Raw genomic sequence first — 26883 nt, 5'->3', positions numbered from 1 at the left:
AGTACCGAGTCCATTTAGGTCGCGGATTTAGGTAATATTTATTTTAATAAAAGGCTACATGAATTTAATTAAAAAAATAATATGTCGGGATAATGCTTATGAATTACGTAGGAAAATACTAGGGAAAGACCAGTAATTGTTAGGAGGTGTGACGCAGCTGTTTTGAAGCTAATTTCGGCGTAATACGACATGGTCATTTTAAAAAATTGCACACCTTCCTAAGTTTAGGGAACTGAATCGTATGAACTGAAATACCACGAGCAGCTTAATTCAGGGGGGGCACAAATTTCTCATAAATTGAATCATTATGGATGTGGAAGGTATGAAGCAGTTGATGGCCGCCTTACTGGCCGAACAAAGTGTGAAGCAGGCAGAGCTTTTCAGGGAACAGAGTGCGTAGTTTGATGAGCGTCTTGCGAAATTGGAACAGGCTAATGCGGACAATAGTGAGAGACAGGCAGGACTTTTAACGGAGCAATTAAAGGCCGATAGTGAAAGACAGGCAGGACTTTTAAAGGAGCAGTTAAAGGCTGATAGTGAGAGGCAGACAGAACTATTAAATAAACTAGGACAGGCAACCACACAAATTGAAGAACGTTTAGACCAGCACAATAGTCGAGTAGGTCAGCTCACTGCACGGTTAGACGGATACGAGGCGTCATGTAAAGCCCAAGCTGCGGAGCTTAAGGAACATTTTAACTCCCGCATAGATGACGTGACGGCGCGCATAGATTCTCTTACGTTGAAGCTGGAGCAAACCAGTAGTCGTCTGGATGAGCGCACAGACGAAATAGAAATAAGAATGACGGCTCAAGAAAGCAAAACGGAGGGAATGGAAACGAAGATTAACGCCAGCACGAAAGCCATGATAGACCTACAAGCCAGATTTGAAGACTTGTCTTTAAGGACTGAAGAAATGGAAGGACAAATAACGCAGGTTCGGGATGGCACAGAGACTAAATGCAAGGAATATATTGACCAGCACATAGATCGAGCGAAGAATTAATTGAACGTTACCGCCGAGGGAAAACAACGGGAAACGCAGGGAAAGGTCCAGGAGTTGAAGGATAAAATTGATAAATTTGAACTGAAAGCCCATAAAACGACCATGAAATTAGATGTCCACGAGAGGTTAATCTTGGAACTCCAAGAAGAAGTAGAGAACCTCAAGACGCAAGAATCTCGAGGAGACGACCTGTTGAAGTCCATCTTGAACAAGTCCGATAAGAAGGACCAGGAACCTTCAGGAACGCACAACGAATTTGACTTGACGGGAAAATCAGTTCCAACCCATGAGAATAACCAAACTCGCCTTACGTCAGGGCGTAGCTCAACACCACATGATCTTGATTCGATCCCTTTTTACAACCTTTTGCACTTCAGTCACGATGAACCTAAGAAATTCGGGTCAAATGCCCATATGACGCCGAAAGGGTCCCTAAATGAAATGAACCAATATTTTTCCGACCACAATGTCCCCGCGGAAAAGCGCTTACGAATCGTTGAAAGATATTTCGCGGACCAGCCGTTGATATGGTTCAAGGCATTTAAATACTGCTTTGACGGATACGAGGAATAGAAAAATACTGGGGCATCGAGACACCACAAGGGTTACGCCTAGAGCTGTACTCACGGCGATACTCGGCAACTGGACAGACGAGGTTTTGCGAGTACTTCGTCCATCAGCTTCTTCGCATGAAAGAGGTAGACAGCCCACCTTCCGAGTTGGAGCTGATCTCTGCGATCGGGAAACAACTTCCGCCGGAAGTCCAAGAGATTCTCATTTCTGCCAATGTTAAGACCGCAGTAGAAGCGGAGCACATTTTGCGCCAACTGGACCAGACAACAAGTGGACGACACGTAAGACAGAGACACCATGAAACGGTGCACACGATAGACGTGAAACCAGAAGGAGGATCCTCGAAACGTCGAAGTCAGGGCACGAGTACCGAAGAGAGAACGGAAACCTACTCAACGTCGAGGGATGGTGATAGAAATCCTCCGAGATGGAGTGAGCCGAGAGATAGACGCCGTGAAGAGTGGAATTCCAGGAGTTATGACTACCAAAGACGACCTGAACGGAGAAATAGGTTTAGGTATAGTCAGGTCGACCATTGTAGAAGGCCATACGGTAAATGGAGAGGAGAAGGTCGACGGTCAGGGGATAGACCGAGGAATATGGACAACCAGATACGGGATCGACAAGCGGAATCGAAGAGGTACGTCGAGCAACTCCGAAACCAGCCCGCAAGAACCGACAAATGGCAAAGGCCTATCCAAGAAATGGCATCATCTGAAGAAGTTACAGGAGCTGAAAGCATCGAATTTCAAGCTCAACGGGAACAAGACCGAGGAAACCGGCTGAACCTCATGCGTCAGAATACTTCGCAGGGGGCGGAGCTGTTAAAAAAAGCAGAACTAGGTGGCGAGGAGATAGTTGCTCCCCACATTAGCAACCCTCGAGACGAGTCAGAAGTAGTCATTGTCACGATTGACTCATGGGAAATTCAACCCGAAGATTTGTTAGAGGATCCAAGTCCATGTTGTAAAAAGATTATCCAAGAACTTCCAGTAATTTATATTCGTGTCCAAGAGTTACGTGTACGCTGTCTAATAGACACAGGAGCTAGTGTCAGTGTATTTTCAAGGACGTTTGTGCGTGAAATAAGTCAAAATTCAGGGTTTCCAAGGTGAAGGTGCGAGGCATCATTCCGGATCTCACGGCAGTATGGGACACGCAAGTGTATTTGGATTTACAAATAGGCATCGCCACACTCGCACATCCATTTCTGGTCATGGACCGAATGGAATACAACGTTATTCTGGGATCTGACTTTTACGTGAATACAAGGGGTCATCGACATGGATCAAAACCATGTTAAGTTGTACATAAATATGATTCAAGAGAACGTGCAGTTGAACAATAAACCAGAGACCATGGACGGAGAACGGATATGGACAGCCCAGTTGTCACAAGATACAGCGGAAGACTACCATGAATTCCCGAATTGGGACGAACAGAAGGTTGAAGAAATTAGAAAACTGTTCGACGAGATGGCTGCTAATCTGGAGAAAGTGGAAGAAGCAGAACCGAAGTTTGAGGATATTGTGCAGGTTAAATTAAGCGAGGCGAAGATTGATGACGAGAACAAGTCCAAATTGATGGAAATTTTGGAAACTTATCGGGATGTTTTTGGATCTCAACCAGGGAAGATTCTAAATTTCAAATATAACATGGTTGTAACTAGTTGGGAACCATTTAAGAAAAACCCTACCCTGTACCAGAGAAGCACTACCCTAAGGTGCGTGAGATCATCAAGGAAATGGAAGATAATGACATCATTTCTAAGGCTCCAACACCATTTCTAAATCCGTTGGTCATTGTTGCTAAACCAAACGGATCTCTGAGGGTTTGCTTGGACGTCCAAGCTATTAACGAGAGACTCGTGCCGGAATACGACCGTGCACCGAATATCAAAGAGCTCCTAAAGAAATTTCAGCATATGCAGTTCTTTTCCAGTGTAGACTTGCGAGCATCCTATAATCATGTAGAGTTGTCAGCCGAGTCAAAGGTCTTGACTGGTTTTCTGTTTGACCAGCAGACATACGTTTACATACTTATCCCATTCGGACTCAGGAACGCTGGATCAGCATTAATTCGAGCACTTGATCGCAACTTAAGTGATAAAGTGAAGAAAATCACAGTCCAATATGTAGACGATATCTTGATAGCTACGCAAACTTTGGAAGAACACATAGAACATTTGCGCCTCGTTTTGGAAGATTTAGGCCGAAACAATTTCAAAATTAATCTGGAGAAATCCCATTTTTGTCAGCGTAGTATCCTCTTTCTAGGGCATGTCATTGATGCCGAGGATATCTCTCCAAATCCCGTGAAAATCAAGGCAATCCAGAACTTCCCGAAGCCAACCAGAGTGAAGCACGTTCGGCAGTTCTTGGGCTTATGCGGATTCTTTGCGGACCACTGTCCGTCATATACCACCACGGTTGCTCCGTTACAAGAGCTATTAAAGAAAAACAACCGATGGAAATGGGATACAGCCTGTGAGGAAGCTTTCCGTAAGACTAAGGATTTGATGAGTAACAGCGTTAAATTGGGGTATCCTGATTATAGTCAGAAGTTTATAATACAGACGGATGCGTCCATGATTGGTGGCGGCGCAGTGGTTATATCAGGAGAAGAAGGACACTGAGCCACGAATAAATTACTTGGCCTTCATGAGCCACAAGCTACGCGGACATGAGCAAAATTACACCGTTACCGAATTAGAGATGCTTGCGATCGTAACTGCATTAAATCACTGGCGCAAATACATCTATGGTTTTCCCATTTTATTACGAACGGATCATCGAGCTTTAACATTTGTACACAAATCCACCATAGCTTCTGAAAGGGTAAATCGTTGGACCCTGTTCGTTCAACAGTTTGATCTGTAGATAGAACATCGCGCGGGCAAAGAAAATATCATTGCGGACGCCCTTAGCAAAAATCCTGATCCCTAGGGCGAAGCCATTCATCATCTACAGTTAGTTGAAGAAGACCAAGAGACCTTGGATCGACTCAGAAAAATTCCTGAAGAACAAGGAAGTTGGCCGGAGACACGTCGAATGATTCATTTTCTGCGAAAACAGTTGCAACCAGGAACGCCAGAATACCAAGACGCTGAGAGACATGCGCAAAACTATAACTACATAAATGGGATCTTGTACAAATATGTGGATGATGCACATACTCGTCTTAGAGTGGTCGTTCCACCCGTCTCCAGGTTGACTTAATATGGCTGACGCATCACACCACAGGACACGCTGGTGTAGACAAAGTCATGGCAACGCTTAGAGAGAACTTTACATGGCCGCGAATGAGGAGGATGGCTCGTACAGTTTTAATGACTTGTGACATCTGTCAACGTATTAAGCCCAACGCGTACTTACTCAAACAACCACCAAAGCCGTTGATTCCTGAGAAGGCCCGTGAACTGTTTTCCATGGACTTCTATGGGCCGCTTACAAAGGCAACCAGGGGGCTCCAATTCATTTTGGTGTGCATGGAAGTCTTCAGCAAATATGTTATGCTGTGTCCAGTATATAAAGCGAATACGCGTACCGTTGTCAACCAGATAAGGAATAAGATCATTCCCAAGATGGGCAAACCCGATAAACTCTTAACCGATCACGGATCGCAGTTCACGTCAGCCGCGTTCCGTAGAGACATGGAACAATTGGGAATTCAACATCTCATGAGTTCGATCCGCCATCCAGAATCGAACCCGTCTGAAAGGATTATGAGGGAGATCGGAAAATTTTGCAGATCCTATTGCCCGAGACAGCATTGGCGGTGGGTAGATGTTGTTCCAACCATCATGGAATGCATAAACTCAACCGTACACGAATCGACAGGGCAGATTCCTAGCGTCGTGCTCTTCAACGAACATCCCGAGAGACCATGGAAAGATGTGCCATGTCCAGAAGATCCAAGACTATCAGTAGAGTTGAGGTTGAGAGGTACGTTGGAATCTTTGAAGAAACAGGCAGAGAAGCGGTTACGACGATTGCGACGCAAACGATTCCACAGACCTTTCCGTGTGGGAGAACTTGTATTGGTCAAACGTCCCGCAACTTCGGATCCACCACGGAAATTTTACCACAAATTTGAGAGCTGTATATTAGGTCTTATCGGATAATTCAAAATTTAGAAAATAACGCGTACAAGGTACAATCCATGGATGGGACAACTGAAGCTATCTATAACGCTTCAAATCTAAAATTATACCATGCACCAGGACAATTACCAGAGGAGAAGCCAAATGATCCAGATGACCTAGAAGATGAAGGACAACTTGCAGAAGAAGACGAGGACGACGACGGAGTGGACGTCGCGGATGAAGAGGATCCTGAAGAAGAAATGGATGGAGTAAACTACATGGAACTAGAAGATCACCATGGCATGGATGATAACACTGACGAGTCGAGAGATGAAGATTGTCTAGCATGCACGGAAAGACGAGATATCATGACCCAAGAATAGTTGCGTATCCTTATGTCCAGATACGCCCTAAGACAAGAAAATGCTATCATACGATACACTCACATTTAATAATACGAGAACCATGTGATTGGTAAGAAAAATCCCTACCCGTGATTTTTCTTATTTTAAGCAGGGGAGGGATGTGACCGTTCACAACGTCACCTTTGGTATGTCATGATACCCAGGAGATGAAATATGCCGTTTTCCGCGTCATTCTGGGATAAAAACTGCCCAAGTTAGAATTTTTCTGCCCGCTCCGGGACTCGATTTGCAGTATCCAGAGTCGCGCGACCGAGCTCTAGTTGCTGGTAATTAGCAGCGAGACAGTGCAAGAGCGCTTGTACGTCAAGTTCTCTCACTCCCACCGCGAGCGAGATGAAAAGAGACGCGTTATCACGTGACAGAGAATTTAGGTCACTAGCTGAGCCCATGTAGGATGTCCAACATGAGAACAAACATTATACCCTATTCCCTCATTCCGTCACCACTGCTAACTCATCGAATTCAACTGTTTTTTCCTGTTAATTCTTATAAATCGCAAAATACTCAATGGATAATTAAGTGCAAACATTCATTTGAATCAGGGAATTTTACGCATAATTATGAGACTGAGAAGTGCTCTACTTAACTGTCAGAGCGGTAACTACGCTGTAAACAAGGGCGCGTCTTAATGACTAACAGATGTTGGACCCTAACCGTGCCAGCGATCACAAGGAATCCCCTGTGCTCGTCATCATTTACTGACAGAAACAAAAGGACGCTTTTAAGATTGCTTGAGAATCTACGAAGCTATTTCAAAAACATTCACTCAGTGGAAATGGGAATGCAAGAGCTACAATTTGATATCCTGTTCGTCACTATACGTTGCGTATTAACGGACCAACGTGGGAGAAAGGTTTGCATTTTCCCCCCACTCTCAGCATCCGAGCATCTCGCCCATATAGGAAGACGTTGAGAGGCAGACACCATCAGTTCATTTTCAGTACAACGCCAGTTCGGTAGTGGTTCGTCGTGATTAGTGCGTGAGAGTCGTCTGTGGAGAAATAATTTTTATAAAGTGAGCAGTGAAACGCAGTGATTTATTAAAGCCTGTGAATGCATGTGGAAATAACCACAACATAATTAAGATGTTTGCGCGTACAGTGTGCCACTAATTGATATGGTAGGAACGGTACGAAGCCGTAATAACCGCTGTCCGCGTATAGAAGAGGTCGTGCATCGATTCCCATATAGAGCCTATGCCTAAACTGAGACGGCTAAATTAACATAAATAGGCATGCATTTAACTAAGTGCGTGGAGTGTGTGTGCCCGATATAAATGAGAAATATCAAGAAAGTGAGTGATCGGCTCATTGCTTGCATAATTAGGAGCAGTATCATGTCATATAAACCCATAGCGCAGTGGAGAGCCTGACCTGCGCATGACTAGGGCCTCGAATAACTGTCTGCTGTTTATAAAGAGTAGGTAGATGAGGGGGCAGTATCGGGCTTCAGAGACAATACCAGCATTGGGTTGAAATGTTCGTGTTATTGAGCAGATCCAACCATTTATTCAAATTGTGATATGTAATAAACTAACGCATTCACATGAGATAACTTCCCCTCATTTACATGTCTATGAGAACGTCGACATCCAGCTGAATGCCAGAGTTTTGCCTGTGTACCGGAGAGAACGAGACATCTAGCTGTTTGCTGGAATTTCGCTTGGTAGCAGAGAACGTCTGGAACGTCGCTGGCATGTGCGTGACCTGCCAGGAAGTCATCACAGGTCTTCGCATCGCTGATGACGTGATGGAAGCCGAGTTACCCATGGTTGCCTCCCTGTAAAGCTGTGTTCGCGGTATCCAGAAAGGCTAAGTACACTTCCAAAATATTAAGTAGCTTTGAAAGTCGTTTTTTCTTTTGTAAATTTAAAAGTAAAGTTGCATGCAGATATAATGCAGATCGCCAATATCCTACTTCAGATGGATAATAATAATCTCATTTCTTTTTGGTTTTTATTAAATACAGTCGTCATGGTTTGGGAATAACCATATTTTACTTCCATTTTTTTTTTGTATATAAGGGTTAGTAATGCATGACGTAATTATAAGGACCTAAGATTAGTTAAGTGTGAAGCGCTGTCAAGTAGAGAGGGCTTAAATATTCTGTAGAAATGACTCCAGTTATCATCTTTCCATAACATATACGTGTCATTTTTTTTGGTGCGCTTCACCTGGTAGAGATCCCTCCTAATTAGTAACTAAGGCACCTGGAACAAGGCATCGAGACAGTGGGTATATTACATCGTTAATTAATTAGTTCGCGAATGCGTAAGTTAATTTGGACGCGTGTGGCAGGAGTTCATCAATAAATAGCACGGTATTCGAGGTATCGAGAGGAGGAACGAAATGATTGAGCAGGCCATAACCGTGATATATACTGTGAGATATAAATGTGAGGTTCCCTTAGAATTCTATAGTAATGTACACGAAGTGGATATCGTGTTGTGAATATGTTAATTACGGCCGGACATAGCCGATATTGAATGTGAGACCATTGTGGCTCGAGAAAAAGAAACCAAGGTCGTTTACCGCGAAGTCATTGTATGAGGGCGGCCCAGCGCCCGCTCTTTAGAAATGGGTCTTGGAAGGCCATCAGTTGAGTAGATTTACGATCCTGGCTGTAGGGACGAAGAAGAGTGTTTTCTACACTGAAAGGAAACAGATAAAAGTGCCTCTCGGTGCAGCGATTACGTGCATTAATTTAAGTATTGTCAACGTCGCATTAAATGAAGGACCCCTCCAATTTATTTCTTTAATTATTCACGGCGTGTAGGGAATTCCAGGTCAGATATACCCTGTCTCAGAAGGTCCTGAGTTCGTTGCAGGAGACTGTAAAGCTTACTGTCACAAGCGGCAGGTGACTAAGGCCACCTGTGATTCATTGTGTGTATGTGAAATGTATTTGTTCTTGCTCCTTTACTTGCAGGAAGTGTTATGATACTCTGTTTGTGGTGTTTGGGTATTTGAAGTCGCTAAATGCTTGTCCATAGGTAACATCGTTGAGTAAATAACGTCCTGATATATGTATTGATAAAAATCCTAATGAAATGAGCTTGTTTATTATATTGCCTATTTGGCAACGTTTAACTTAAGGAAGTGTTGTAACGCGACTTTCAAAGGATTGGGAGTGTAAATTGCCTATTTCAGTTCATCCGATTCTAGCAGACTTATATCATAATTTGATACAATTTGAATATATTAATTCTCGGCAGGTAAACAGATTTACAGCGGGGTATGTCCATACTGATTAAATATGTGTGTGATTTAATGTAAGTGTGGAGTGAAATAATTCGAGAAGAAGCGCCCCTCTAAATCTGAGATAGTGTAAATAATCCAAGAGGGAACGCCTTCTTAAGTTTGAATATTTGAACGTATAATGAAGTGTAGAAAACAGACTACCGAACATTTAAACGTCAAGATCACCCAAATTAATGTATGTAAGGTGTTTGTATGGCATATCCATGTAAATAATATGTGTTTCACTAGTATAAGTAAAATTTGTTTTACAAGATACTGTCTCTCTTCTCATTAGTAATGAAATAGTATTCCTCTCACAATTAACTTTCCCCCCTACTATAGAGACTATTACTAAAGAACTTACCGCCCCATCGGACGGTCTACAGACCCGAAAATGCGATACCGACTCAGCTAGTGAATTATTCTAGTAGGGGAGGGTGAGGCTTCGACAACCGGGCTGAGTTCGAGGCTCACCGATGGTGCTCCATTCTAACGTCATATTTATGAACAGTGGTAACTGGTTCATGTACTGGTGCCTTGGACAGGTACATAATGTACTGTAAATACTGAGTGGCAGCCTTCAATTCTGTACAGATTATTCATCCACTTCCAGAGACAGGGCAAACAGTGCGCTCCTGATAAGTTTTTCCTTCCTCTGCAAAGTATGATTGCTGTTATTTATTAAGTGACTTTAGGAGTTCTGTTTCCTGAATTTCCTCCATTATGACTTTGATGCTGTTTCTTGTATGATTCCTTCAACAAAATAATGTAAATAAAATGTTGCATGATACTATACACTCACTGACGTAGCTACTAGGTTTGCAAGACCACCCCTATTTAATTCACAAATGTCTAAATATATTGTGAAATCCAGAATATTGAGGGATGACAATCATAATTTTCACATATTGACAGGTCCTTAAACATTACATGGTTCACTCTGTTATTGCTGCTATTATTACACAAATTATAAGCCCTCATGTTACAACAGGCTTCAGTTGTTTAGGATGTTAGGTCTTTACCTGTGATATTTACAAGAGTAAGGGATACAGTTTGCTTAAGTGAACTAAATAAAGAGGCACTAAAAATGCCACAACACTTTTTGCTGCTGCTGATAATATATATAATATACTTAGGTATTCATAGTACGACATGTTGCAGTTGATTTCGATGAGGTAGACTTTGGTAGAAGAAGGTGGAACAGTACTGTACCAGTACTCTTGCACCTTGAAGATAATCTCTTGCTCTAAATTGATAGAGGTAAATCACATGAGTCTATTGTAAAAGGTCCAGTCACATTAAATTTTCAAATGTAATATTTTTTAAGTAGATCTCGCAAAATAGCTTTACCTGTTTTTCAACTTGCAACCTTTTGCCCTATGAAAGGTCAACTATAAAGCAAGTAAGTTAAAAATATTTATACCCACCAAGTTATGCACCACCTCCTTAATTATGTCTAGTGATCCTTCAGAACATTACTTCCGAGGATTTCAAGGAAGAAATAAATATTAGTTTGTATATGCCTAAATGTGTTTATTCATGATTGATTAAAGGACCTCAGATCTGTATCACATTGTCCTTTTGTGTCTGTGTGTGTGCATGTGTAGTCCATATATGAATACTTTTATCAATGTTACAAACAACATATTTACAGTGATGCTCATAACTTCCTACTCTTCGCATTAAAATCCTGGAAACAGCAATGTTCGTGACGGTGGCATGATTTGACATATAGGTAAATAACTACACAGAATTAAGCAATTGCTGTTTCCAGACAAAACCCTTGCAAATCGTCATAGAACAATCCACAGAACTCCACTCGTCACACAGTACACATGGACTTCAAGAAGGGCTTTGACAGTACTGTGAAAACAAAGATGTGGAAATGTTCAGAATCCCACAGGAAATGTTCCGATTTATTCAGGAAATTAGCAACAATTTAAGAAACATGTATGCTGCTGCACCTGTCAGGTCCAGAATCAAGGATCGCTGCCTGAACCCATCTCTCTCACGTAGTGTAAAATAAGTATGTTTGTTGTCACAGAGTCTGCACCTAATGGAGCTTGTTCTTGTGATGAAATGACACTGAAGGAAAACAGAGCTACACAGTGTGAACCGGCAGATCAGGTAGAAGATTTAGACTGCAGATAATGCTAAGACTAAAATCAGTAAGGGAAAAAGCACTTTGCAATAATGCAACCTGTATGGAAATCAAGGACGCTCCTTACTTATACAGAGTTATGAACATTCAAACTCAAGCCTATCCGACTGTATGGTTGTGAAACATGGGGACTAACCAAGGGCAACCTCACGACTTTTGTAAACAGATGTCTGAGTAACATCCTGACGATATGGTGGCTACATGTTATTTCAAACGCAGATCTATGGAGGAGGACAAAGCAAGATGCTATCAACACTAAAGTGCGATGCAGAAAATGAAAATGGATCAGGCACACACTAAGGAGCAACACAAATCTCTTTGACAAACAAGGGCTAGAATTGAATCTCCAGGGCACCAGATGCAGAGGCAGACCGAAGATGGTATGGATGAAAAGTTGTATGAAAGAAGTGAGTAAGGAGGCAATGAACACTTGGCTACAGATCAAGGCCACGACACAGAACAGAATCTGACGGCAAAAGTTTGTCAATGCTGCATATAAAAGCTATATAATTTGATGATGGTAATAATGTTCTTTGCAATGTATTTCATAATTTTGATCAGCAATATTCTCGAGTTCATTCACTGAAAGACTAAAAACTTAAATATTTAAATTTTTTGAATTAAATAGGGGTGTTCTTGCACTCCTAGTATCTAGGTCGGTGAGCGTATACTATCATGCAACATTTGATTTAAAATGACTGGACATTCTGCTTTGAATGTTTTAGATGAAAAGCAGTTGTTATTTCAGTTAATAATGAGTAGTTTGGAATTTTTGATTTGATGATGATGCTTGTTGTTTAAAGTGCCCTAAAATCTAGGTCACCAGCCCCAAATGTTGTGATATAAGTGGTAGTGTGTTAGATGTGTTTGTGGCTTGTTGTAAAGAAAATGGTTTTGAAATATATTCCCCATATTGTGGTGTGGGGAACCCAAGTCGCCTTCTGGTAATTCTTGTGAGGAGAAATTGTGCCACAGTCCATTGCTTTATAGTTTGACGGATCGTTGGGCACTGTCGTTTCTTCTACAGATGTCGTGCCTTCCCGTGGTCCAGAAGAGCTTGAAAGGGAATCTGGTTGGCAATATCTGTCGCTAATGTTTTTCTTTCTACATGTGTGAGGAAAAGATAGCTTAGATAATTTTGATGACCCCTGTGAGTGGGAACATATTTTTCCACATGTTCCATTTTCGTGTTCAATTAGTTGAATACATAATGAACGTAAGTTTTCGTGGCTCATTGTATTAACATAAAGAAATAAATGAACTGGATTAAAGCCACTATATATATTTATTTATTTATTTATTAATAATAAAGCCAAGCTTTCAGCCAAATTGCACTGGCCTTCATCAGGGCATGTGAAGTTTTGCCTCCGACAGTGAGCAAAGAAATTTTCTGAAGGAACATGGAAGTCATGCCCGTACTATCCACGGCCTACCCCACTAACTGGACTCAAGGATCGTGGCGCTGTGCTGTGGTGGTTGGGAGGGAAGTTACTGATGCACCGCCCTCTGTCGACAGTTTGAGTGCGTCCCGCTGTGCCATGGTGGTGTTATACATGTATTTCTGCAGTACAGGTCTCCATGTATTTGATAACTTGAAGCCATCTTCCCTGTTGATGTTATTTGGGCACAGCTCTATCTCTATGGCTTCCCTCACAAGACGAGCATAAAAGTCTTTTACAGGCGCGATAACCTTCGCCTGGTCAAAGAGAATTTCATGTTCTGTACTGTAGAAATGTTCTGCTATGGCAGACTGGCTTATAGCGTTCTCCGTGGAGGATGAAAGAGTGACATTCTTTACCGATCTGATGTGCTCTTTCATTCTGGTGCTAACAAGCCTTTTTGTCATGCCAACATATGAACAACCACAACCACATGGAATTTCACATACGCCCGGTGTTTCAAGATGTGGCTTCTCTTTGACTGGTCGAAACAGGGATTTGAGCTTCCGGTCTGCAGTGAAAACTGGAATTATATTGTACTTCTTAAGAATTCTGTCAGTTATACCTGCCACGTAAGGAAGGAATACTTTTTTCTTTTTGCTGTAGTCCTGGTTGGTGTTATTCAAGTTAGGCTCCTTGATCTTCACAGCTTGTGTTGTCTCCAGATGTATAGCCGTTTTTCTTCATGGATGTTGTCAGTTCTCTCGTTGCACTCGAGCGGTTATCATCGTCTGAAACATTATTCACCCTAGTATATAACGTTCGAAGGAGAGCTGCTTTTTGGGAGGGGTGGTGATATGAAGATTTATGAAGGTATCTTTCAGAATGTGTAGGTTTCTTGTACATCGCATGGCCTAGTGTACCATCGTTCTTCTTGTATACTAACACATCAAGAAAAGGTAATTTGCCTTCATTTTCTACTTCCATTGTGAACTTGATCTTACTGGCCACATGGAAGGGAAGCTTTAAATGAATTTTAGAGCACCTAAATTCCATTGCCTTTACTTTGAGACAAAAACAAGCCTGGTCGATGACACACATAGTAATGTCTCTTCATATTATCTGTTGCAGTGTATGAACCCCTTTCCTTTACATATTGTGAACATGTTTCGCTTTCAATGTTCTGTTTCCACCCTAGGAAGATTGAGAAAGAATGAAATTGTTTATCCTCTGTCTCAAGTCCTCCAATTAAGTTTGCGTGGCACTGACTTTCGTGCCGTTTTCAATTATAACTGTGAGTGAATTGTTTATCACAAAATATACACTGGTACGGACGGGATATCTCGTCCTTTAAACAAGGCCCAATTTCATCTAGTTTCTCTGGATGGGCTTTAGAAACATGTTGTATAAGATCTTTATTATACTCATAGCTCCAGAACACAAGTATTGCTTGACGTTGCTCATTATAACGCTATGTAAGTACGCCAGCATACACTGAAGGAACACTAAATAAACATGCGGCACGTAACTAAATAGATACCTTAGTTGGGCACACAAACGAAATACACAGATTTTACAGGTACGGTACACAGGAACACTATCCACAAGTAGATATTAGGAAATACATACACACGTAATTCTCTTCTCAAGATAACCACTTGTAAATACACTTTCCCGCTGTCAACACGAAATCGTCACTGCCCGGTTCTCTTCGTATGTATTCGTAGTGTACCTTATAAACACTACTAGTTCAGTTCGTTCGTTCTGCAGATTTCCAATAGTTCGTTCTTTTGTGTTCTCAACTCAAAGTCAGAGTACACCGTTCGGAAATCTCCGGCGTGTTCCGTAAGGGTTCGGCAGTGCAGCCCGAGTACGTCGAGTGTCAATTTATTCGCGTGCACCATAGTGGTGGCTCGTCTTACAAAACCTTGAGGCCAGGTTACTATAGTTCTTCCGAATTGTTATCAGATGATGTGCAGGTTCACAGTATGTAGGTGTTGGAATACCTGTTTGACAGGAATATGACAAGGATTGCAAACATTTTCATAATAATCAGTGGTGGATCCTTCATAAGTATCAGGAAATTTGAAATTGAGGCCTCATGCAATAGAAGATGTGCATGAAGCATAAGTATTAAATTACACATTTTTGACTTCGAACTAAGCAACGAGATGTGCACAGTTCACCAAGAGTCAAGACTGGAGCTCATTTGTAAAATTCTTATTGGATACAAGCCTTGAAAAAGCTCTTCACTGGTTGAATATGATTTATTATCTAATATGTGTTGTATGTTGGGTATTCAGCCCGAAGGCTGGTCTGATCCTCCACTGCTCCACCAATGGCTATCATAGACAGGCTAGGCATCACTGAAGAGGCAAACTAGGGAAATGAAGAGTGAGGTAGTTTCTCGTTGCTTTCCTCACCGAGCCCGAACTTGCTATTCCATATCTGTCTGCCAAGCCCACTGAAATGCATGCACCAACCGACCCTATGGGCAATATTTTCACACCAATCATAACAGGGACTGGCTGCATAAGGAATGGTATTACTAGCGTAGCTCAGACCTCGGTCACTTTCATATTGTCAAAGCCAAGGATGAGACTGAGACAGGTCAATGAAAGTAACAAATTGTTCTAGCTCATACCAGAAGACATAGCGCACTGTTAACATTATATCTCGCCATCAAGGGAAACAATAAGAAGTTTAATTTCAGCTCATATGTCTTCAAACTTTTTACTGGTAGAATGTTTTCTCCTTCTCATAGGTATTAAAATTCAAACTTCATGTGGATATTAAATTGTATCACTCTAATCACAAGTATCCAATGAGAGTGAGAATAGGTGGTGATCATTTTAGAGAGAAAATACAAGATTAAACATCAGTTGAATAATTGTGTTTATTGTATTGGTGTGTTACTTATCTCTGTGTCTGATTTAGAAAGGGACATTCTTCATGTTCATTTGTTTTTCTTTACAGGATACAGATACGGTATATTGGTAGAAATGTTCCAGTTTTTAATACTTGAGGGTTGTACTGTGTTTCCTTAGAACTTCTTGGAGTATCAGGGTTATTTTGAAGATTCTCCTGTATCATATCATTACCCCACAAGTTGATAGGCCGTATTCACTCCTGAAATTTTATTTATGTGTCATATCACTGACCCACTCTCATAAAATATTGTTATGGAATTAGTGATGCCTAAAATGATTTCTGCAGGACTAAATTCTAGCTCTGTAAGCCTTTGGATAGTTATTGGAATATAAAACCTATATCCACTGATCTACTTTTGTGGCAGACTTCCTGCCAATAGTTTACCTGGTCATTCCTTAAACAATTTGAAAGAAGTTAGAAATTTATTGAACATCTCCCTTGGTAAATCATTTCAGTCACAGATAAATATATTATGAAAAGTATGACATTTCACAAAATAGTAGCTGGAAAAAAAAAGGGCTCATGTCTGAAATGAATTCATTAAGTGTCACATCCAAAACTCGACACATGATTCATTACCACCTGCAGAACAATAAAAACTCCTTAATATTTTTTACCGCAAGTCTGGTACAATACTCCCTTCACTTCTATCACCAGTCAAGAGATGTGAAGACCAATAAAGAAAGCGTGCTTCAGTATAGATTGGTAGAATCGACGGAGCAAGTGAGCACGATCTAACGAGAAGAGAGCATTTTCCTTTGAACCCAACAGCAGTTTGCTCTCACAATGCCAGGTGATGGAACATACTGAAGTTGTACATAAACCTTTCTTAAGAAAATATATTTTCTCACTTCAGACAAAGATATTCATATTAGAATTAGTTTTTAAAGACATTCAGTTTATGTTTAGCTCGGGGAGTTGGAAAGCTTGTTTTTTAGTTTTGATTTAGTTAAAATAACCTTTAGTTTTCTCAGTCTGTTCAACACGAAATACTCGTTTATAAAACACTGATACAGAGCTGCGTTACTGGCTGATGGAGCCTTATCTAGCAACAAATTCAGAATGGTCCACAGAGCAACTAAGTTGTCTATTCTACTTGTATCCCTCTCAACACGTGGTCCCCCTGTGGGTGGGGGCGGTAGAATAACACCCACGGTATCCCGTGCCTGTCGTAAGAGGCGACTAAAAGGGGCCCCAGGGGCTCTGAACTTTGGAGCGTGGGTTGCGACCACGGGGCCCTTAGCTGAGTCCTGGCATTTCTTCCACTTACTTTTGCCAGGCTCCTCACTTTCATCTATCCTATCTGACCTCCCTTGGTCGACTCTTGTTCTTTTCCGACCCTGACGCTATTAGGTTTGCGAGGGCTAGGGAGTCTTTCATTTTCACGCCCTTCATGGCCCTTGTCTTCCTTTGGCCGATATCTTCATTTTTCGAAGTGTCGGATCCCTTCCACTTTTCCCTCTGATTAGTGTTTATATAGAGGATGGTTGCCTAGTTGTACTTCCTCTTAAAACAATAATAACCACCACCACCACATCTCAACACCTGGACAGATGTGGAGTAACAAACCAGCTATCTGCAAAGAAGAATCGAGCTGAGAGCATTTTTATCTAGAGTTCAACAGATTGAAAAACTTGAATATTATTTTGGTGCTGCAATAAAGTGAAGCATGAATTATAATAGGTCCTGAGAAGAAACAGAAATGAAGTCTTTGAAATGTGGTGTTATCCAAAGTTGTTCATGGAAAAAATGATCCTAAGAAAGCTAAGACTGATAGAACACACCTTGAGAAACTGGGAAATCGTTCAGTCAGTTTTGAAGGGAAGTGTAGTGGGTAAGATTGGTAGGCAGACGCCAGGCAAAATATAACTGATTAGAGTATATGCATGATGCCGTGTGTACTAAAAAATTAAGTTGTTTGCACAGGATGGAGTCATGGAGAGCTGCATCAAACCAGGATATGGACTCGGGTGTTAAGTGTGATAAGTGGTATTGCCCCTGTCTTTTTAGTTCCCCACGAACCTGCTACGCAGGCGTAGCAGGGGGAGAGGTGATACTCGCACGTGGCGCGTCCCAAGTGGCGGATAGGGGGTTCCTAACCGGCTTGCTGGCGAACTTGAGGGAAATAAAATACCTCTCGCGGACCAAACACACACCCCCTGTGGGTGGGGGAGGCTGACGAATAATACACCCACGGTATCCCCTGCCTGTCACGAGAGGGCGACTGAAAGGGGCCACCAAGGGATGATTGAATTAGAACCATGAAACTACTTTTGATTCGTACCATCATGCGGGGAACACCATGGGTTGCCTGTACTTGCAAGTTGTACCACTATGTTCGGTACGAAATGGGTTTGTGTTTAGTAGTAGTCATGAGCTTGGCCTGGGGGTTTCCAGTACCCGTGCATCGTACCCATGTGAGCACCACCGCGGGTCTGGGCGTAGCCTGTGAGTTGTACCACTATATGAGTGACACCGTGGGTCTGCGTTGCCTTTGATTAGTATCCACTCTGTGAGGAACACCACGGGGCCCGTGGGACCGGCATCCGTGCCTAGTACACCTAGGTGAGGAAACTCATTGGTTTGTGTTGGCTATGAGTGGCGCCATTGTGTGAGAAACACCATAGGTCTGCGTTACCTGTACGAAGTACAATACTTGTGAGTAGTACCGTCTTGTGTGGAACACCGTGAGTTTTGCTACTTTTGATTAGTACCCCAACATGCCAATACCATGGTTCTACTTTACTCGCGACATGTACCATTCTGTGGGGCCTTAGACATGGATTTTGCACCCCTTTCGACATCAAGCATCATCGTGCTTTATGAGTGGTCCCTTGCTCAGTAATCCATTATGTATGATCTTTGAGTCTGATCCACTGTATTTTGGTTGTTTGTTTCCTTTTTTTGTTGGGTTCATGTCCATCCATTCATTCTTCATGACGACATTTTTTTTTTCAGTCTTTGGATGAATTTGACATTTTTGTTCTTTCATTTCGTACCATTAGGGGCCGATGACCTCGATGTTAGGCCCCTTTAAACAACAATCATCATCTTTTTAGTTCCATGTAAAACTGTATGTCTGAGGGCTACAATCATGATTTTGGCAGTCGTGTAAAACAAGTTTCTGTGGCTGTGATCGTGTGAGGTCTAATAACTGTGATCACAATATTAAGAGCCATGTCCTTTTTTATGATCGTGATATTGGCAGGCATGTGAATATGATCTATATCATTATCTTAAAATGGTGAACTCCGGTCCCAATCTGGACTCCAATGCCATTTGCGTTGTTTATACGATGTCTAGAGTAAGAAAGAAGAGAGCACGAACTTGTTTTCTGTTTGCTTTAGAGATAGCAGTGAGTGTTTACTTGGTTTTTCTCAAGTTGGCAGCCTCTTCACTACTTCAGTTAATAGTTGTCATTATTTTTAAATTTGTATGCGGGTTATTCAACACCTAACTTTAACCTCTCTATGGAAGGAGGGAAGAATTGATTTTCCCGAACTTCCTTCATTATCTTGCAATGAAGGATGTTTGCAAATGTTTTCAGCTTTTTGTATCATTAGAAGAGAAAATTGGATGCAAGGTTCATGCATTTCAACAAATTGCAAGATATTTTCAGACTGTGGAAAAATCATTTTCCCGCCACTCTCGAGGTAAATGGTGTACCAAAGCAACTCAATATTGGAACTTTGACAAGGCAGAATTACAGATGGATATGCTCTTGAGTTGCCGGATTTTGTAAATTTGACGCAGTATGTCAACGACACAGTCATTTACAGAGCCATGAAGAATAACGATATCATGCAATTCCAGTTGGCTTCAGATAGTGTAGTTCTGTGGTGTGATGTAAATAAACTGTGTATAAATGTTAAAACGTGTAAATATATAAGACTGAGCAGAACTAGCCTACTCTATGTAGAATCCAGCTACCCCATTCGAACTGCTTTCTGTTCATGTTATGGAGAATGGAATAAGAATATGGTGGAAGTGAGGTGTAGATGTCTCTTGGGAGGAGGAAGGAAATCTGTACAAATGGCTTACATATCCCTGGTGTGGCCAAAACTACTCTATGTTCTTCCTTCCTGGCTCCCAATGACAACTGAAAATATGAGAAGGTGTCCTGCAACGAGCAGAACATTTAATTAAAAACAGATCCCTCTAATCACAGCCAGGTCACTACCACCAGTGAACTCATTATATAAACAAAGAGACATAGCCTTCCTTAGAAATCCCTGACAAGCAATACACACCTCTCCAATTTTCACCACCTGTAGCTCAATTATTCTTCTGTTAAGAGTGCCCAAGGGCTTACTCTTGTTCCACCCCTCGCCAGAACCACCTCATATTTAAATGGGTTTTACATTTGGTATGCTTGTCTCTGGAACCTTCTACCATGTGAAGTAGAACTTCTTCCTTTTCCTCACTTCCTCCATGCAGTAAAGAAAATGTACATGGGTACGATGTATGTAACATGTTTAAATTAGAATTTCAAGAACGATGAGTGGAAGTACAGTTGAATGTGCGTGAATGTGTGCTCTTGTGAGTGTGATTGTGAATGAGGGGTGCAGGTATAAATGACTGGGTCTTCTTACTCTAAGAGTACAGTGTTTTCAGTGTAAATATGTAAATGCAAAATTGCTACATGCCGTGTAAGTAAATATTCAGTAGAGTTTATGTAAACATACCTCTGTGGATGGAGGCAATTCCTTGCATCTGGGGCATGCCCCCTCTCCATCTACCACACCTAGATTGTAAATGTATTGCTTAAATAAATAAATAAATAAATAAATAAATAATAATAATAATAATAATAATAATAATAATAATAATAATTTTGGCCCAGTTTGTAAAGATGGAATATGGAGAAAATATCATCCCAGGAGATATATTGTCATTCTGAAAAAAATTCTCACACTTTTCGGAAAAGACGATTGAAATTTTATGGACACATTATCAGAATGAAAACTAACAGGCTAACTAAAATAATTCTCAACCTGGCCCTTTCATCTAAAACCAAGAACAGCTGGCTTCATGAAACTGAAACAGATCTCCAGGAAATCAACATCTCAGAAGACATTGTACAGTACAGATGTAAATTCAGAACCAAAATCGACAGTCACCACTTTGAGGACAAACCGAACACCAGAGCTACTGTAACTTGGACAGAAGAACGAAGGAAGAAGCTCAGCGAGAGGATGAAGAGATTTTGGGAGGAAAATAAGGCCAACACATCAGCTAAGCAAGTTCAACCGTGCTCCTGAGTAGGGCATAACAATGTAAATAATAATAATAATAATAATAATAATAATAATAATAATAATAATAATAATAATGCTACAGTTTCAGATTGGCTCTCCCATGATAGAGATTCTTACCATAACTAGCATGAATTTTCAAAATATATCCTGACAATGTTTGGGTTAACATGTGTAATTGAAAGTATGTTTTCCAATATGAATATTGTGAAAAATAATTTCAGATTCAATATAACCATTAAACACTTGACAGCCATTGTTGGAACTTTGTGCATTCCATGCTTTCAAAAGACATGCCATGAGATTGAGTGGATGAATTATATATTTCAAACATATGTGTGATAATTGAATTTAAAATACCATTTATTTAAAATTTTGTTTGTATGTGAATATATTGTATGTAGACACTCCATTGGTAGAAATTAAAAAATTCAAGGGAAATACAGTTCTAATTGACACTAATGTAGATGATATTGCATTTTTCTCTAATTATTTAATGGAGTAACCATTTGCTCTAATCGAGACCAGTACCGGTACCTATATTAATCAACCAAAGATTTTGATCCCAGAGCTCCCTATATTGCAAAATACCATCAATTTGCACCCCAGGGTGACAAGATTCCTGATATAGACTGTTGTGTAAAACTTGAGGTCCATTTGCTACGATCACAATATCAACAGTCACATTAAACTAGAACCTTGTTGCTTAGTGTATGGACTGATGATCTGAAAACAATTATTGTAGTGATAATAACAAAGATATATTTTCTGGCTCATGTTTCAGTGTAAAGTCTGTGGAAGTAATTTACAATCCCAGAACCTTCCAACTACTTCATTAGCAGCTTGAAATGGATGTGAACATAGAAATCAAAGAGGAGCCAGTTTGCTGTGAAGGAACAGCAAATACTTCACTTGTAAGTATCAGTTCAGACATATTTATTGTGATTATAATTTAACCCTTGGGTGTGAAGTGAACTGACTCTATAACACTTCTTAAGGAAAACTCCCCCAATGAAGGCTAAGAATCCATGAAAGGCTTTGTAGAAGATGTGAGCTTTCAATCCTTTAATATTGCTGTCTCTGTTGGTGCACTCAACACGGTTCTGAGTGTGACACTTGCAGTTCAGTGACTCTCATTTTAACAGGAAGAATGCCAGTCTGAGTCATTCAAATGGTAAGGCAATGGTCTGCTGATTTTGTGGTTCAGTTCAGTGGTATTTAGAGATGTTGACATATTCCAGTACATGTCAGTAGTAATACTGGCATATATGTAAACTCCTGCATGACAAAGTTTTGGCACCTTGGTGTTTTGGAATAATGTTACTGTGTTGAACTTGAGCACACTCTTCTTCATCATCTCAAGATTTGATATTTCTTATAATGTTCTTATGTCAATCTTGTTCCTAATATCAAATTAATGTTAAGGAAAGCCAATATTGGAGGTGAAATCATATAGCAAACTGCTTTTTCTTCATGAATGTACAGTGTTATTCTAGATGTATGGTTTGCAATTTAAAAATCTATAATTTGTAAAGTCTTTCACTTAAAATAACGCTTGACACATAATAAGAAATTTAAACTTTTCATGTTTTGAAAGTCACTACAATGGGTGCTTAATGCTTCTTCCTGTTATCACACCGAACATCTAGGCCGTAGTCTAGTTAGGCTAATACGCAATTCATGTCCATGTTGATGACCATGAGAGCAGCAGTGATTCAACCCTCGAGGTCATTCATTGTTACTGGAAGTTGTGGGTAATTGCTGACTTTGGAACACTGACATCACACCATTTTCCCTTTCACTCTATACTGACTTGACTGATCTCTGCCCGGTGTACTGATGGTTGAAGGTGTCACATATATTGCAATGAAAGGAATGTACAGTGCTCCAACAGTGGTGTGGTTAAACATTACTAGTACTCATCACACCTCCAGAAAATGAGGTAGTGAGCCCCCTGATGGTTACCTTCAGTGAGAGAGTTCAGAATAGCATTTGGTTACATTTTACTGTTGGTATCAAAATTACTTAGCCAGTTCATTGGTCCAGGGGAAAAGACCCTTCCCCTTACCTAGAAGCTCGTAGTTTGATTATCAGCCTGTCCAGGTATTTTTTACCTGACTGTAAGAGTTAATTTGAGATCTACTCAGCCTACATGAAAATCTTACTGCTAATACAATTTAGGTCACTTTTTTCAAATGAATTGCTGATAGAGACTGGTTAGGTCTAATTGGCTAAAGCACTATTAGTTATGAAAATCATTATATATATTCAGCATGTCCACCATGGTAATATTCATCAGTCTATCTGATAATTTTTGGCACCAAGACAATTACTGCTACTTAGCCTGCTTATGGGGCTGGTTATTGGAAATGTAGATGCATGTGTGGGTGATGATTTTGTCTCTTCTTTGTGCCCCTCAATTTGCTAAATTTGGCGATTTTGATTCTTAATCTTGATATCATTACCTTATGGACCATTGTGGTGTTTGTGGACATTTTTGGTGGAATGTTTTGACATTGGTTTTAGTGTTCTGCACGAGCAGTGCAAGTGGTCAGTATTCTTACAACGATAATTGCCCAGTCATGTTACAGAATATCTTTAGTATGTCTCTAGGATGGTGATAATATAGGAAGACTTTGAACAAGACCAACTCCAGTCCAGCAGTCTGATAGTTCCTCAACATATATCTGTGTACCAGTGAGAAGTTCCGTCTTGGAATATAAAATTGACTGGATTGTCATTCGTTTGTGCAGCATTTCAACATCTGGTGGACATCCCAGATATCTCTAATAAATGGAACGATGCTTGTACCTTTAATTTTAGATTGTGCTGCGTTTGTTCAGCTTCAGAGAGCCTTATTCTTATTCCATTTTATCAGTAGGGTATTCCTTGCCCAATATGTGGACAATTTGAAGGTTTATTGTTCCATTCACTGAAATGTCACTGTACCCCTGGAAATCAGACATACAACAAAATCATTGACTTCCATTGATTCTGCTGTGATATTCCCACAATTTTGGTCATTTGGCTGTACATAATGTAACAATTGTATTGCCATACCTTAGAGCCTTTAAGAAGACAAAATATGGAAATACAGTAACTTTATTATTATTATTATTATTATTATTATTATTATTATTATTATTATTATTATTATTATTATTATTACTACACTTGACATAGATAGCATACATAAAAGTTCTTCACTTCTTGTGCAGTCCATTTAGGAATGAAATTTATAGGGTGTAGCATAATTCTTGTAAACTTAAGCATTGCTTGTACCTCGGAATTGTTTAGTCAAATTTTGCCATGGAATTGCTTATGATCATTAGCTTTGTAACACTTAATTAGCATCATACATCTGCGGTTTAGCTGCAAACATTTTGTAATCTTTAAAGGCTTATGAGTTATTGATGGTAAATAGTTTAGTTGACTCAGTCAATGTGTACTGGATATAAAAGATTGAAAATGGTCAATTGGCTGAATGATCCACACCGCGGCCTTTGGTTCGGAGTGTCCTGGGTTCCCATCGGATGCGGGATTTTAATAGAATTGTTATTTGCTTTGATTAGAAGAGTGAGTGTGATTGTCCCTATACCCTTCCCTTCGTATACATTACGAACAATTTACATTATGAACCAGCACATTGGGCTTCAAACTAGGGCCAAATCCTCACGTGCAACACATTTCACCTCATCGGGATGAGAGCAAAACTGTAGAAGGAAAAAGATAATATGTGGCTGAAAATCTATTTGGGTTTAATATATGCAGTTGTATACCATTCCACTTATCACAGTAGATTTTTCGGAGTTCTCTTGTAGCACCCTGCACATAACACTGCCTCACTCCCCAACTTTTAAACACACCAGAGTTTTGATATTTTAGTGTTATGAACCACCTAAGAAAAAGTTGTTGTAGGAGAGTAGTGGCGTATATATGTACATAATCTCAGCTTTTGATATATGGCCATTTCAGCTGTTTTGAGTCATATATATAGCTGACATCTCAAGTTTGTTAGTAGAAATGTTAAATTGGCTCTGAAAAACAACTGAAAATTCCCTCCACGAGATGGCAGGTTCACCTATAGCACACAATAGTTAACACAACTCAGGATTTACAAATACCAGTTATGTCATATATCGAATTTGCTGAATACTGAAGAGTTTTCTTGTTCAGGATGTGTAGAATAGTTATTAATTTACTTTGTACATTATCATTATAGACCGTTATGCTTTTCAGCGTTTAGTTTGCAAGCCTCTGTTAATTTACTAAACACCGCCACAATCCTCGATTTGCAACTAGTGCTGTGGCCACATTTAGTTCTATACCTTTTATCTTTAAATCGTCAGAAACTGAGTCATGGTCTCACTCTACTTCTCTTACTCCCCATAACAGATTCCATAATTCTCCTCCTCCATTCATCTCACATGACCCCACCAGTGAAGTCGCCTATGCATACAGTTTCATCCATCCAGTTCATTCCTAATTTAGCCTTTATATTCTCATTCTGCGTACCCTCCTGCCATTGTTCTCACCCGTTTGTTCCAGCAATCATTTGTGCTATTTTTATATCTGTTACTTCTAACTTATGATTAAGATATCCTGAGTCCACCCAGCTTTCACTCCTGTAAATCCAGGTGGGTCTGAAAACAGACCGTTTTAACGATAGTTTCGTCCGGGAGCTGACTTTCTTCGTACAGAACACTGCTGATCGCAACTGCGAGCTCACTGCATTAGCTTTACTATAACTTGATTCAGTCTCAGTTACTATATTACCATCGTGGTAATACACACAACCTAAATACTTAAAATTATCTACCTGTTCCAGTTTTGTATCACCAATCTGACATTCTGTTCTGTAGAATTTCTTACCTACTGACATCAGTTTAGTCTTCGAAAGACTAATTTTCATACCATACTGATTGCACCTATTTTCAAGTCCCGAGATATTAGACTGCAGGCTTATGGCACAATATGCCATTAAGACCAAGTCATCAGAATAGGTCAGGCTGCTTACTACATTTCCACCTAACTGAATCCCTCTCTGCCACTTTGTACCTTTCGGCAGTTGATCCATGTAAACCACGAACAACAAAGGTGAAAGATTGCAGTCTTGTCTAACTCGTGAAAGTACCCTGAACCAAGAACTCATTCTACCATCAATTCTCACTGCAGCTCGATTGTCAGCATAAATACCTTTGATTAATTTTAATAATCTACCATTAATTCCATAGTCCCATAATTCCATAGGGAATTATTCATTCATTCACTATTCATTACAATGGTATGCAGGAGTTTGAGGAGGAACCCATTCCTACTGCCAGTCAAAAGTCGATGTGAGGAGTATTGATTACAAGAGCGGATGCCCTCCTGCTGACCTTCACTATCGATATTTGTAAAGTATTAATTACAATGGCAGATACACCCTTTCTAGATCACTACAAATCGACTTCAGTGAGTAAATATCGATCGACATACGAAAGTTTATGTATGTTCACCTTCATTTACAGAATAACTGCTGGTAAACGGTGAATTATATCGAAAACCGGATTGTACCGTAAGACGCCTCTGGCCTCATTTAGCAATCTAAATGGCTGGTCCCATTATATATTTTTCTCGTTTATCATCCATTTAAAAGTAAGATTGTTTTAGAAACGTTGAATAGGATGAAATTTGTGTAAGGTTCTCAGGTCCATTATCTCGGTCATTTTGGACAATTTTTTTTTTTCACCTTTCTCACCCGCTATACCAAAGGGGGGCTGAACTTGGACTTTAAAAAATCTGGAATGTTACTATTCATCTCAGCTACCCAGGAAACAATGGATTTGAC

General features: G+C 40.3%; 1 protein-coding gene across 1 annotated transcript in view; it reads left to right on the top strand.

Annotated features, from left to right (window-relative positions):
- The window catches only part of LOC136874262 (zinc finger protein 888), a 110911-nt gene that overhangs the window by 41701 nt on the left and 42327 nt on the right, over window positions 1–26883 (top strand). Inside the window, exon 2 of the mRNA XM_067147885.2 lies at window positions 21838–21967. Coding sequence (XP_067003986.2) covers window positions 21902–21967 — 66 coding nt within the window. The 5' untranslated portion in view covers window positions 21838–21901. The remainder of the gene's footprint in view (window positions 1–21837; window positions 21968–26883) is intronic.

This window comes from Anabrus simplex, chromosome 5 (genome assembly GCF_040414725.1).
Source record: "Anabrus simplex isolate iqAnaSimp1 chromosome 5, ASM4041472v1, whole genome shotgun sequence".
Classification (NCBI taxonomy): domain Eukaryota; kingdom Metazoa; phylum Arthropoda; class Insecta; order Orthoptera; family Tettigoniidae; genus Anabrus; species Anabrus simplex.
This window is presented reverse-complemented; position numbering and strand designations above follow the sequence as displayed.